The 12,293-nt window shown below is 30.1% G+C and overlaps 1 protein-coding gene across 3 annotated transcripts in view; it reads left to right on the top strand.

Moving 5' to 3' along the window:
- The window catches only part of LOC106459643 (F-box-like/WD repeat-containing protein TBL1XR1), a 71,626-nt gene that overhangs the window by 34,121 nt on the left and 25,212 nt on the right, over positions 1–12,293 (top strand). For 2 of the 3 annotated variants that reach the window (XM_013919278.2, XM_022386174.1), the window contains 5 exons: positions 384–519; positions 4,915–5,056; positions 8,589–8,652; positions 10,597–10,694; positions 11,550–11,610. In XM_013919278.2, the coding sequence (XP_013774732.1) occupies positions 384–519; positions 4,915–5,056; positions 8,589–8,652; positions 10,597–10,694; positions 11,550–11,610 (501 nt within the window). The remainder of the gene's footprint in view (positions 1–383; positions 520–4,914; positions 5,057–8,588; positions 8,653–10,596; positions 10,695–11,549; positions 11,611–12,293) is intronic. The other variant, XM_013919279.2, reaches the window with a different exon arrangement.

The following is a 12,293-nucleotide window of genomic DNA, read 5'->3' as shown; positions in this document are numbered from 1 at the left end:
GAAAGTGAAATGGAAATTAATTAATTTATATTACTAAAGTTTTATTGCTTTTAAAGGATTTGAATAGTACTCATAATATGAGACCTTTACTACAGCATCCCAATGTCAGACAAGTAGAAACTAGTGGCACTGACTTCTTGTGTATTACATGTATACATGTAAAGTTTTGAATGAAAGAAATCAATAACATCATTATGAACAATTATAGATGTGTTAGATAAAAGGATTGTTAGTTTTCATAAGAACTGTAAGGTTTTCAGATATTTGGAAAGAATCTAAAGGTTGTTGCTGTTAATTTATTGAATAGAGTAGATTGTTTTGTTTTGGAGAAATGGGATGGATTAGACTCATTTGAAGTAACTAGTTTACATGTGAATTTCTAGCAGCAAATCATACAGAGAATATGGAAGTTAATGGAGGAGTAGAGATTCCAAGTAGGAGGTCAACGATCCTTCGTGGTCATGAATCTGAGGTTTTTATCTGTGCTTGGAACCCTACAAAAGACCTGCTGGCTTCAGGGTTGGTGTGTTATACTGTGTAGTCAGTCCAGCTTCTATCTAATTAAATTAAACCTGTTAAATAAGATATAGGTGTTGTTATTAAATAATAGAAACAATCCATAATGATGACTACAAGTGATTCTACATTTTGTTTTTGTTACTGCACTGTGAAAACAAGATTAGAATATCCTTCATTGTAGACTGTCATATGTTTGATTTATCAGATTAGTCTTTCTTGTATTATGAAACGCAAATCATGTTACAGTCGGAGTCTCTTTCTGTCCATTTATGTAAGGTATGTTTAACAAGTGTAGCACTTTTGATGTTCAATTTGTCCTGTTATATAAGTATTTAATGATTATTCTCTGTTATTGTGTATTGTATGTTTGGTAGTTGCATATATTTTAGTACTGTTGACTTTGAATTTTCTCAAATAGGAGTAACACTAATTTGATTTATAATATCATAGAAACTGTGACAATAAATTGCTAGGTTTTGTAAAGGAGTCTTGGTTTTATAAGTTTGTAAGTTTCTGTTTTATTCTAACTTTTCTGAGACATTCTGCTCCTTTCTTGGAAGAAGTTAATAAAATGTTCTGCTGAATCATTAAATATAAAACATTTGAGTTCCTACAGTGTAACTTTATACCTCTTAAGTAATTTACCAAAATATTATTTCTCACTAGACGTGAGTCTTCTGGCAATTCTTTAACAACATATTTGAAAGTTTGGTAAGACGAGTAGGTATATTTTATTGGTAATGACAATTGGGCATATTTTATTGGTAAGACGTGGGTATATTTTATTGGTAATGACAGTTGGGCATATTTTATTGGTAATGACAGTTGGGCATATTTTATTGGTAATGACAATTGGGCATATTTTATTGGTAGTGACAATTGGGCATATTTTATTGGTAATGACAATTGGGTATATTTTATTGGTAATGACAATTAAGATGAACAAAAATCTCAGAAATGGTAAAGAAACTGAAGTGTTTTTGATAATAGTCCATCTTGGTGTAAAATCATTGTTATTTGGAGGCTCAGCCATTCCTCCTGTAACTGTTTACCCAGTTCCAACTTAGAGAAAACTGAATGTCAGAAATCTGTGTCAGTATCGTGTTTAAGTGATAAGGCATAGATCAGGAGTGCATTATGTTATGAAACAGTTCAATGACTTCTTATAAAGATGTGTTAATGCATCCTACTTTGTTTCTTCTCAAAGTGGATTTCTTGTAAACATCTCATCATTCGTATTACATGTGATTTTAAAATAGTTATTTTGTTTTGATGCTGAGAAAGACAAATAAACCAGTTTTAGAAGGGTAATTCTCATCAGCATTTACATTTTTATAGTAAAATGCCCAGATTGGAAATTGAATGAAATTCCATATTGAGGCAACCATATTCCATATTTTTCGTGAAAACTGTATAGAATTATATAAACCTAAACAGTCTTTAGTTCTATATGCAGTATAATATGGAATATACCTGTTTCAAGGATATGTGGCAAATTGAATTCATATTTTTTCATTTGGTACTTTTTTTCCAAAATGTTTCATTCTGGATATTTTACAATATCCAAGATCACAAGATCAATACTTCCATTCTCAAGCAGGTAACTTTCCCAATAATGCAGAATATGCCTAATGTCTTAGGAGGTAATTAAAGTATGATATTGTCAAAAAAAGTAACATTAACATGGGGCTTTATGCTATTTTTACAGAATGGGTCAAAATGAGCAAATTTTCATATGTTGGGAGGCGTACCTAAAGATGCGCCCCCCCAGTGGCACAGCGGTGTGTCTGCGAACATACAATGCTAAAATCTGGGTTTCGATACCCGTGGTGGGCAGAGCACAGATAGCCCATTGTGTAGCTTTGTGCTTAATTACAAACAAACAAACAAACCTAAAGATGCAAATCATTAAGGAGCTGTTAGTTTACACTTTTATAGTTAAAATAACAAGGATTCAGCTTTTAAGGTATTTTATATCAGTTATTAATGTTAGATAATTAATAGAAAAATAGCAAATTTGTATAGAAAAAAATTAGTTTCTTATTTTTGGCACCTGGCTCTAAGACAAAACTTATTATGTTACCTTCTTGAAAATTTGTTTTTATAGATGAATTATGATGAATCAAGTTGGTAAGGACAATAATGATAATTAATATTTCAAACAGTGAACATTCATAGATTTGGAACATCTTTTTAAAATACCTAAATAAGGTTACACTATTTTGGGATTTTAGTGTGTGTAACCAGTATAATATTATAACAATCAACAGGATCTATTGATACTTTGTTTTTAAATGTCTATTCTACAAATTTCAACAAGTAATATTTGAATGAATAACAATTCTGTAATACAGTAATAAAACCTATGTGTGATAATGACCTGTATGTTTTTACCAGTTGGAGAGGAACCTCAACTACTATTAGTGTTAAAATTATTAGCTCGTATATCTTCATTTTATAAAAATATCTGTGCCCCAAGATCATAAAGTACATATGTAAGTTCAAATTGAAGATTGTTTCTTGATGCAAACAAATGTCCATTAAAATATGATAGCCTTAAAAAAATCCAGCACCCTTCCACCAACCCTTGTCTGGTCATGACAAGGCTTTGAAGTACAGTACTAACATGAATTTCAAGTCTACTGAGTAAAAGTTATTTTATAACATGAGTACCACAACCACTCTAAATATTGATAGTAACACATATTTTTGTTATATACTTGTATGTTTCAGCAAACACATCATATAGTAGCCATCTATATTAATTTTTTACAGAGCACACTTTTGCCATTATCTAGGAGTACCAGTGTTGAAATATTTGTTCTATAGTCTTTATTCTTTATAAGACATTAGCAATAATTATTGATCTTCTTAGGTAGTTTTGGCCTGGAAAGTTTGAAAATAATCTTGTACAAAAAATTGAAGGAAACCCAACTGAATTATATACAAAATGTCAAGAATTCAATCTTTTTTGCAGAAAATTATGCTGTAGTCACATTTTCTCTAGCAAAAGAGCACAATAATATTTTAATCAAGCTAATGATATCTCACTGAGAAGAAGACAAAATATGCTTTAGGTAGCCAATTGTGGTCAATTCCAGGATCAATAACACAAATTCTACACAGGTCCTAAACATTATTATAACATTATTTTGTGGAAAGTAAGTAGAAGAAAGACAGTTATACAAGCACTGGAACATTTGTATTTGGTGAAAATTAGAATTTGTTGACCCCATGCAAGGTAGACTTTCGTGCTAGACAGGTCTTATTCCAGCTGGAATTGAAAATTGATATCAGGATTGGCACAAGCTAAATCCAAAGTTAATGGTTGGTGGTGTAAAACAAGGAGACCCAAATTCTTGCTGAGAAGGATTTTTCATTTAGAAGACTATTAAAACTGGATAAATTTAAAGCTTTTGTAATAAATGTAGCAAACCAGCTAAGAATAGATATAAGCTACTATTATGTGAATAACTGAAAAATTTTCACAGCTTCACAATGGACATAAGTGAAGAAAGAAGTAGACACTGCTAGTAGATTAAAGTAAGGACTACAAATAAAGAGAGATTACTGTCTCATTTAGTGGAGTAGCAAACCATTTGACAAGAGCCATTGTGAAATTTTTTGTGACCTTGTTATTAAATATCAAGACAATTTTTTCTAGTAGAACTAGTGATTTTAATTTGACAAGAGCCATTGTAAATTTTTTTGTGATCTTATTATAAATATCAAGACAGTTTTTTCTAGTAGAACCAGTGATTTTAATTTGACAAAAGCCATTGTAAAATTTCTTGTGACCTTGTTATTAAATATCAAGACAGTTTTTCTAGAAGAACTAGTGAATTTAAATTAACAAGACAGTTTTTTCTAGAAGAACCAGTGATTTTAAATGAACAAGTTATTTCAAAGAAGTTTAATACACTGGTGATTTGAGACTTAACCATTTATTTACTTAATGTCTATTTAGTGCTAAGTGAGTTGGAGTGCAGGAATTGATTTAGTTCCATTAAGACTATTAGGATGTAGAATTGATTCTACTTTTTAAATACTTTGTCTATTTGTATTTGGTTTCCACCTCGGATCTGAAGAGTGGGTATCAACAAGAAGTATTAGACAGCTGAATCTGAAAAGAAATGATAGTGAACTTTAGCAATTTTTTCTTTTTGTACCATATGAACTATTCATAAGTTAAATAAAATAAAATATTTTAATTCTAAGTAAGCTTTGAATCATTTGTCATCCTCAGAAGGATTTCCAATATACACAAATATGTTAAGGAGTGTATTAATCACTATGGTTATTATTTGCTGACAATTGCTTGAAATAAAATTTAATTTTTTTTTTTTTTTTCTTATGTTTACTTTCAACATTGTACTTGTTATTATCTGGTTTCAGTTCTGGAGATTCCACAGCAAGGATATGGAATATGAGTGATAACATTGGTGCTGGTCCAAACCAGCTGGTTCTTAAACACTGTATTCAAAAAGGAGGGACTGAAGTACCCAGTAACAAGGATGTTACTTCATTAGATTGGAATGTGAGTACTATGTAACAGTAAAATATGGGCAGAAAATACTGGAAGTTTCGTCCAATTCCGTGAAAAGAATTGAAATCTTTATTACAAAAAACTGGCTGGACTTTATAGAATATTATTGATTTATAAGTAAGGTATGAGAAAATACAAACAGTACTTGTTGTTATGGTTAGTAGCCTATACAATCAACAAAGTTTTAATTATTAATTAGTTACATTTTTGCATTAGAGATACTAGTTATTAATTAATTCTTATCCTACATTTTGATTGATAATTTGCTGCTATCTTAAGGGAAGTCTTTAGAAGGACTGTTTTTGTGGTGGTAGTAGACAGAATTCATTCATCTTGTTAAAGAGGCTGGTGTGCTATCCACTCATCTGGGATCTTAATTAGGACTTGAATCATCTGTTTGAATGATATCAAGAGGGATGACCTGGTTAGATCCTCAGCTCACAATCTATGAGTTTTAATATTGCAAACCTAGTGTCAAACATGTTTGCCTTTTCAACTGTGGGAGCTTTATAATGTGATGAGCAATCTCACTTTGTATTGGCAAAGAGTAGCCTAAGAGTTTGCATGGGCTGCTGCTGGCTCATTCCCTTTCCTGTGGTTGGCAGCTCCAAACTACGGATGACAACTTTCCTTGAGAATTTTATCATTTTAAATATGTCAGCAGAGTATCTGTAGTGTTTCAAGGGTTGGTATGTTTGTGAAGAAGTTGTATATAAAAAACAGCAAGTAATAGTTAGATTATGTGGTTATATAGGCTACTAACCATGACAGCGATTGATATCTGACCACCAAAACGTTACTGGAAATATAAACAGTACTATTTTGTGTAATTTTTACTTCATTTACTAGAAATATGTACTTTTCTTTTTTAATTTTTTTTTTTCGGTTGGATGTTTTGACCTTGTTTTTTTTTTCCATGAAAGAATATGTGTTTATGCCATAAAAAGGTTACATAAACTTCCCCTCATGTATACAAACTGTGATATTTTTTCTGAAATATAAACTTTCAGTACCATTTCTACCTATGGACTATGACTCTTATTCTGATACAGCGGTACATGTTTCATTTTACTAGTGATATAAAACTGTTAACAGGTGATACAGTTGTATAGTCTACATATCTTTTGGTTCACATTTTATTCAACTGAAAGAGGGTTTGGAGATATCAAGGCCATTAGAGCTGTAGCAATTTCTTTTTTTGGAGTTTTTTTTCATGAAATGTTTTAAAATAGTTTCAACATATATAGAAATAATTATGTATGTATATATGATGGCATGGTTTGGTGGTTAGGGTGCTCAACTCTCAATCTTTGGGTAGTGGGTTCAAATCCCCATCACCAAACATGCTTGCCCTTTAGGGTTGCTATCAAGGCCAGCCACCAAAGTTTAAAAATATTTGACTAGTATAAAAAAAAAAACAGACCCCAAGTGGCCGACCCCAAAACTAGATGGGTTTAAGGTTGAATGAAAAGAAGAGTGTATATACCATACACCACACATATATAGTGATAAATGCATTTCAATGGCATTTTGTGCCTCATTTCTTTATAGTTTACCCCTATTTTTATTGCAAATGGAGCTACATGTATCATGAAACACTGGGAGTTGCCAACAGATATCCTGTAGTGAATCCTTCAGTAATTCTTATTGATTTTTTTAGTAAAAATTGCACTACATAATCAACCTTGTTATTTCGAAATTTTTTCATCTATGTACATTCAAGTATAAGTTAAAAGAAAGAAAACATACATAATATATGCAAAGAACTATGTTATGAGTGAGTTATCTTGTGAAAGAAAAAAGGGATAAAATTAATACTCTAAATATTGGTCACGAAGTCTTCAGTTTTTGAAAATCTTCAGTACATGAGAGATTAATAATATAAAATTCCATGCAAGTTGAACTGATTTTGTATGAGTATCTGTTGAAAAGAGAAGTACATCAATCCTGCCAGTTAGATACAGAAATCATGAGGCTGCCAAAAGGTTAATAAGCATACCTGTAAACTGCTAAAAATATCCATGGGGGATTTTTACTGGTATACGTTATGAATGTTAAGTGGAATATTGTTAATTTATAGAATAATAACAACAAGATGCACACACACACACACACACACACACACACACATATATATACTAATTTATTTAATACATGTAACAATAATTACAACAGTAAAGTAAAAAAAAAAGATCAATTAACTACTGTTCTTAACATTTAGAATTTTTCTGCTCATAGTATAGGTTCATATTTTGCTAAGAAACTACCATCCCTCGAAAATGAATGATTCATGTTTTGCTTTTCTATTGATGATTATGTTACTGCACCCCTTTGTTGCCACCCATTAATAATAATGCCACTACATGATGTCTGGATAATTACAAATATAGCTTTGTATTGTAAATACTTAGAGCCAACAGGTCAAAATGATTGGCTGGATGAAAATTTAGTCCATCTACATCAGTATAAAGTAAATAACATGGTTTAAGCAGTTATTTGTTTTATAAGATATTGGCTTCCCCAAACTTCTGTAATTGTGAGAAAAAAGTGATGCTTGGAACAGTTAGGAACAAATGACAGATCTGAGAACTTTTTATAGTTTCCTTAAGCGCTATTTTTGTTCTTGAAAATGTTTTTGTGTTGAATTATATCTGTTTTAAAGCTACAGAAATTTACTTTTATGAAAGGCATTATGTAAATTTAAGATTTAATGAGTATGGTAAGCAATGACAAAGTATTCCAATGATTTACTGATTCAATAAAATTTGTGTTTCTCAGAAAACACGTGACTACCAAACATTTAGGTATAACTTTTGCAAAATTATACAGAAATGTATGATTTACGTAATATACTTGGAAAAAATAAGACTTGGAAGGTGATAAGCCATTCATAATTATGTTTATTAGGTCTATTTCTAATAGATTAATTAAATTAATACCCTTTCACATTGAGGTTTTAACTTGGGTGATTAAAATTATTTAATACTAACAAGTAAAGTCATTAAAGTTTTGAGCTTGAATTTAACCAACTGCATAGAGAAACCAGATATAATAAAGCATCTTATTTTTCCATATGAAACCACTAAGTATTCCATGAAATATTGGGTTTATGTTTTTCTATAAAATTCCATTTTGTCGTCTATTGCACTAATATTTCATTTTCTGAAAGGTTGAATGAAACAAAGATTTTCACCTATTATTGTCACAAAATGCTAATTTTATTTAAAAATATTTTATTTTGTATTTAGAATAGACACCAATATATATCTGCAGTTACAAGGATAACACATAAAGTAGTAAACAAAATGCAGATTTTGGCAACTAGACTGCCATGCAAAAACACCCTTTGACCTTGTTTTAAATCATGGACTGATGTGTTATCTAGAACTTATGAGGCTAGGATTTGTAATAGTCTGTGTAGATTAACAAAACTGAAATAATATATGATTTTTTTAAGGATTCGTTTTATAGTATATAACTGTACTAATTTACAAACAGCTAATGTTTTCGTTTATCTTTCTAGTCTGATGGAACATTCCTAGCAACTGGTTCGTATGATGGGTATGCTAGGATATGGACGACAGATGGTAAGTCTTCAAATCTCCAGCTCTTCAGACTTTATTAAAATAGCTGTTACTTCTTTATACTTGTTTTTTTTTTTTATCATGTGCAGAATGTTTGAAGTGACAGGAAAATGATGTCTGTGAGCCTTAAATAAAATGGTTTTTAGCTTTCAGTAATATACCATTTTTAATTATAAAATATATCTAAAATTTAAGTTCCTCATTTTTAGTGGAATGTTCTTTTGTACAAATTCCAAATATAACTGATTTTAGAAAGGTAATTAGCACATCAGGGTATTTTTAATCACAAAGAGAAAGTGGTTACTTAGAAATGATAAAATTGGGAACGTTAATGAACAAATGGGGTACTTGTAGTATTGAGTTGAAGTAAATGGAAACTGATATCTTGAATATCCTGTAGCTTGGGAAAGTGCAGAATACAAAAGTGGTGGTGTACTGGTATTTCCAGGTTCTTTGTTGTTTCACAGTCACTTTGTGTCTGAGTAGGTGTTACCAGCATCAACTTAACCTCAGTAGTGGCAGTCTTTCTACAAAAGTGGAATTATAAGCTGAAACCATAAAGCAAGATGTATGTGTAAAAATAATTAACGTTTAAAATTAAATTAAAAGAAACTTTCTTTTTTCTAAGCATATCGGCAGAACATGAACATACAATTATTAGTTGATACAAACACAAAAAAATTTAATTAATAGATTGTATAGAAACTAAATATGTTTAATAATTTCAATACACAAATTAAATGTCACACAACATTAACTTGATATTTCAAATGAACATATAAAACTTCCCTCTCTGCATAAACTTAATATTTTGTAATCAGTATAGACATGTAACTAATACTTCCCACAGAACATAAACTTAATATTTTGTATTCAGAATTGACATGTAACTAATACTTCCCACATAATATAAACTTAATATTTTGTAATCAGTATAGACATGTAACTAATACTTCCCACAGAACATAAACTTAATATTTTGTAATCAGTATAGACATGTAACTAATACTTCCCACAGAACATAAACTTAATATTTTGTAATCAGTATAGACATGTAACTAATACTTCCCACAGAACATAAACTTAATATTTTGTAATCAGTATAGACATGTAACTAATACTTCCCACAGAACATAAACGTAATATTTTGTAATCAGTATAGACATGTAACTAATACTTCCCACAGTATATAAACTTAATATTTTGTAATCAGTATAGACATGTAACTAATATTTCCCACAGAACATAAACTTAATATTTTGTAATCAGTATAGACATGTAACTAATACTTCCCACAGAATATAAACGTAATATTTTGTAATCAGTATAGACATGTAACTAATACTTCCAACAGAACATAAACTTAATATTTCATACACAGTAAAAATGTGTAACTAATACTTTCCACACAACATAATATTTGATATTTTTTATACAGTACAAACAAGTATCTAATACTTCCTACCCAACATAAACTTAATATTTCATGTATTGTACAAACGTGTGAACAACACTTCTCTCACAATATAAAAAGTAAAACCGATGCGTCACGATCTAAAATATACAAGATTTTCTCAGTTACCCTAAACTAGTTTAGTGCATGCATAATCTTGTTTGTCTGAGGTAAAATGGGTTATTGTAATTGTTATTGTATTGTAAGATTTGTAACAACTGTGTTAATATATTTTGTTAAAGTTGGTAGAATAAAAAGTTAATGAAAATATGTGTATATTTCTGTGAGGGAAAGTAAAGAAGGTTGGACATTTGTGATGGATTATTCAATATACTCAGTCAACAAAAAAGTATGCAAATTTTTTTCCTTTGCAAAATAACCAAAATGGGTAGTTAGGTATTCCTGTCAAAAATATATCTATCCATACATAATTTTGTGTATGTGTATATATGTGTGTGTGTTTCATTATTGTTTATTTTTATTGTATTTTTAAGGTCGACTTGCTAGTACTTTGGGTCAACACAAGGGTCCAATATTTGCTCTGAAATGGAATAAAAAGGGAAATTACATATTAAGTGCTGGAGTTGACAAAGTAGGAGTTTTAAGATTTCTTGATGTTCCTGTTTTTTAATTTTTCCAAGGCTAAAACAAAATCATCGTGTAAATTATATTTCTTTAATTCTTATATGGATGAATTGATATTTTCATTCCACGTTAACCTTGAAGAAACAAATTTTTACTGAGAAAAATATATTAAAATAATTCATTTAAATGTGTTTCTAGATTTTTTTTTTTTGGATTCAGTTTAGTTATAATGAGTGAATTGTAGACTCTTTTTCACTTTTTAACAAATTCATTATTTGGCCCTGAATTAATCTTTATTTATGACAGTAAATTTTTGGAAAAGTTGCCATGCAGTTGATAGGACTGAAAGAGAGAATTATAAAAGCTTGAGTGCATATTAAAATTGTATATTGAAGATTTCTTTGCTCATATAGAAAATGGTCTCATTCTTTATCTTTTAAAAGTGTCATGAGTAGACTTTTTTATAAATATTAATTTGTTTGTTTACACTGCAACCTGGAAAATGTTATATTCCTTTAGTATATCTCAAGCTCAGATTCCACCAGATGAAGTAGAAAAGTGTCATGAACATGTTTATTTCTAAGGTAATATAAAAGATTTGAAATTTAGAATGTATTTTTTTATTATTATTTCTACAGAGTATTATCCATTTATAATACTGTATCTGTATATTTAAAACAGCTGTATCTCTCTTTTAGGAAAATGTTCCAAAGGCCATATAAACTTTTCTGTGAGCATATTCTGTACATTTACAACACTTGTAGGTTGCTGTAGGAAAGGATATTCACTGGGTTGTATTGTATATTCATAAAGTTAGTATTAAATTAACTCCTGTTTATCACAAAATATTTTCTTTTATTAGACAACAATTATTTGGGATGCCAGCACTGGGCAGTGTACACAGCAGTTTGCTTTTCATTCTGGTAAGTATCTAATTGGTAATTAGGAATAGGAATTTCATTTTTTGATATTTGGTAATAATTATAGTTATTTTTCCTAAAATCATCAGTCTTCTAGCTTTTCACATCTGCTTTTATTTACTTTTATTGTCTCATTGAACTGTATCTACCAACTAAACCAGATAGTTCAAGTTACATAAATGAATTACATAATTTACAAGCAGCTTGTGTGCAGACCTCACTGAGAAATTTTATTCAACCTTTTTTCATTTGCGATTTTTCATCTAACCTAAGTTTATAATTACTCGAAACTCTGGCATTCTTTAGAAATAGACTTCTCTAAGGTTTTGTTTCTCACGGGACTTCTTTCTCAGTGACTGTTTCAAGAACCTTGTATTGAGAGGCATTTATGATGCCACAGCAAGTGGCTTGGACAAGTAACTAATAAATCTTAGCCTCTAAACATTAAAGAACAATTGGTTAAACAGAGATGAAAGTCTTCCGGATATATCCGGAAATCCGGATATTTCTAAAAAATCCTGAAAACCTCCGTTTTTTTTCCAGAGAAACATATTTTTTAAAATTATTTATCGGATTTTGGTGTTCCATGCCATAGATAAGCGTTTATGCAATCGCGCGGTTTGTTTACATTCGGCGACAGGGCGCCGCCATTTTGTTGTCTCGCAATGCTTGCTGGCGTGTACAAG

The sequence above is a fragment of the Limulus polyphemus genome, unplaced genomic scaffold (genome assembly GCF_000517525.1).
Source record: "Limulus polyphemus unplaced genomic scaffold, Limulus_polyphemus-2.1.2 Scaffold642, whole genome shotgun sequence".
NCBI classification, from domain to species: Eukaryota; Metazoa; Arthropoda; class Merostomata; order Xiphosura; family Limulidae; genus Limulus; species Limulus polyphemus.
This window is presented reverse-complemented; position numbering and strand designations above follow the sequence as displayed.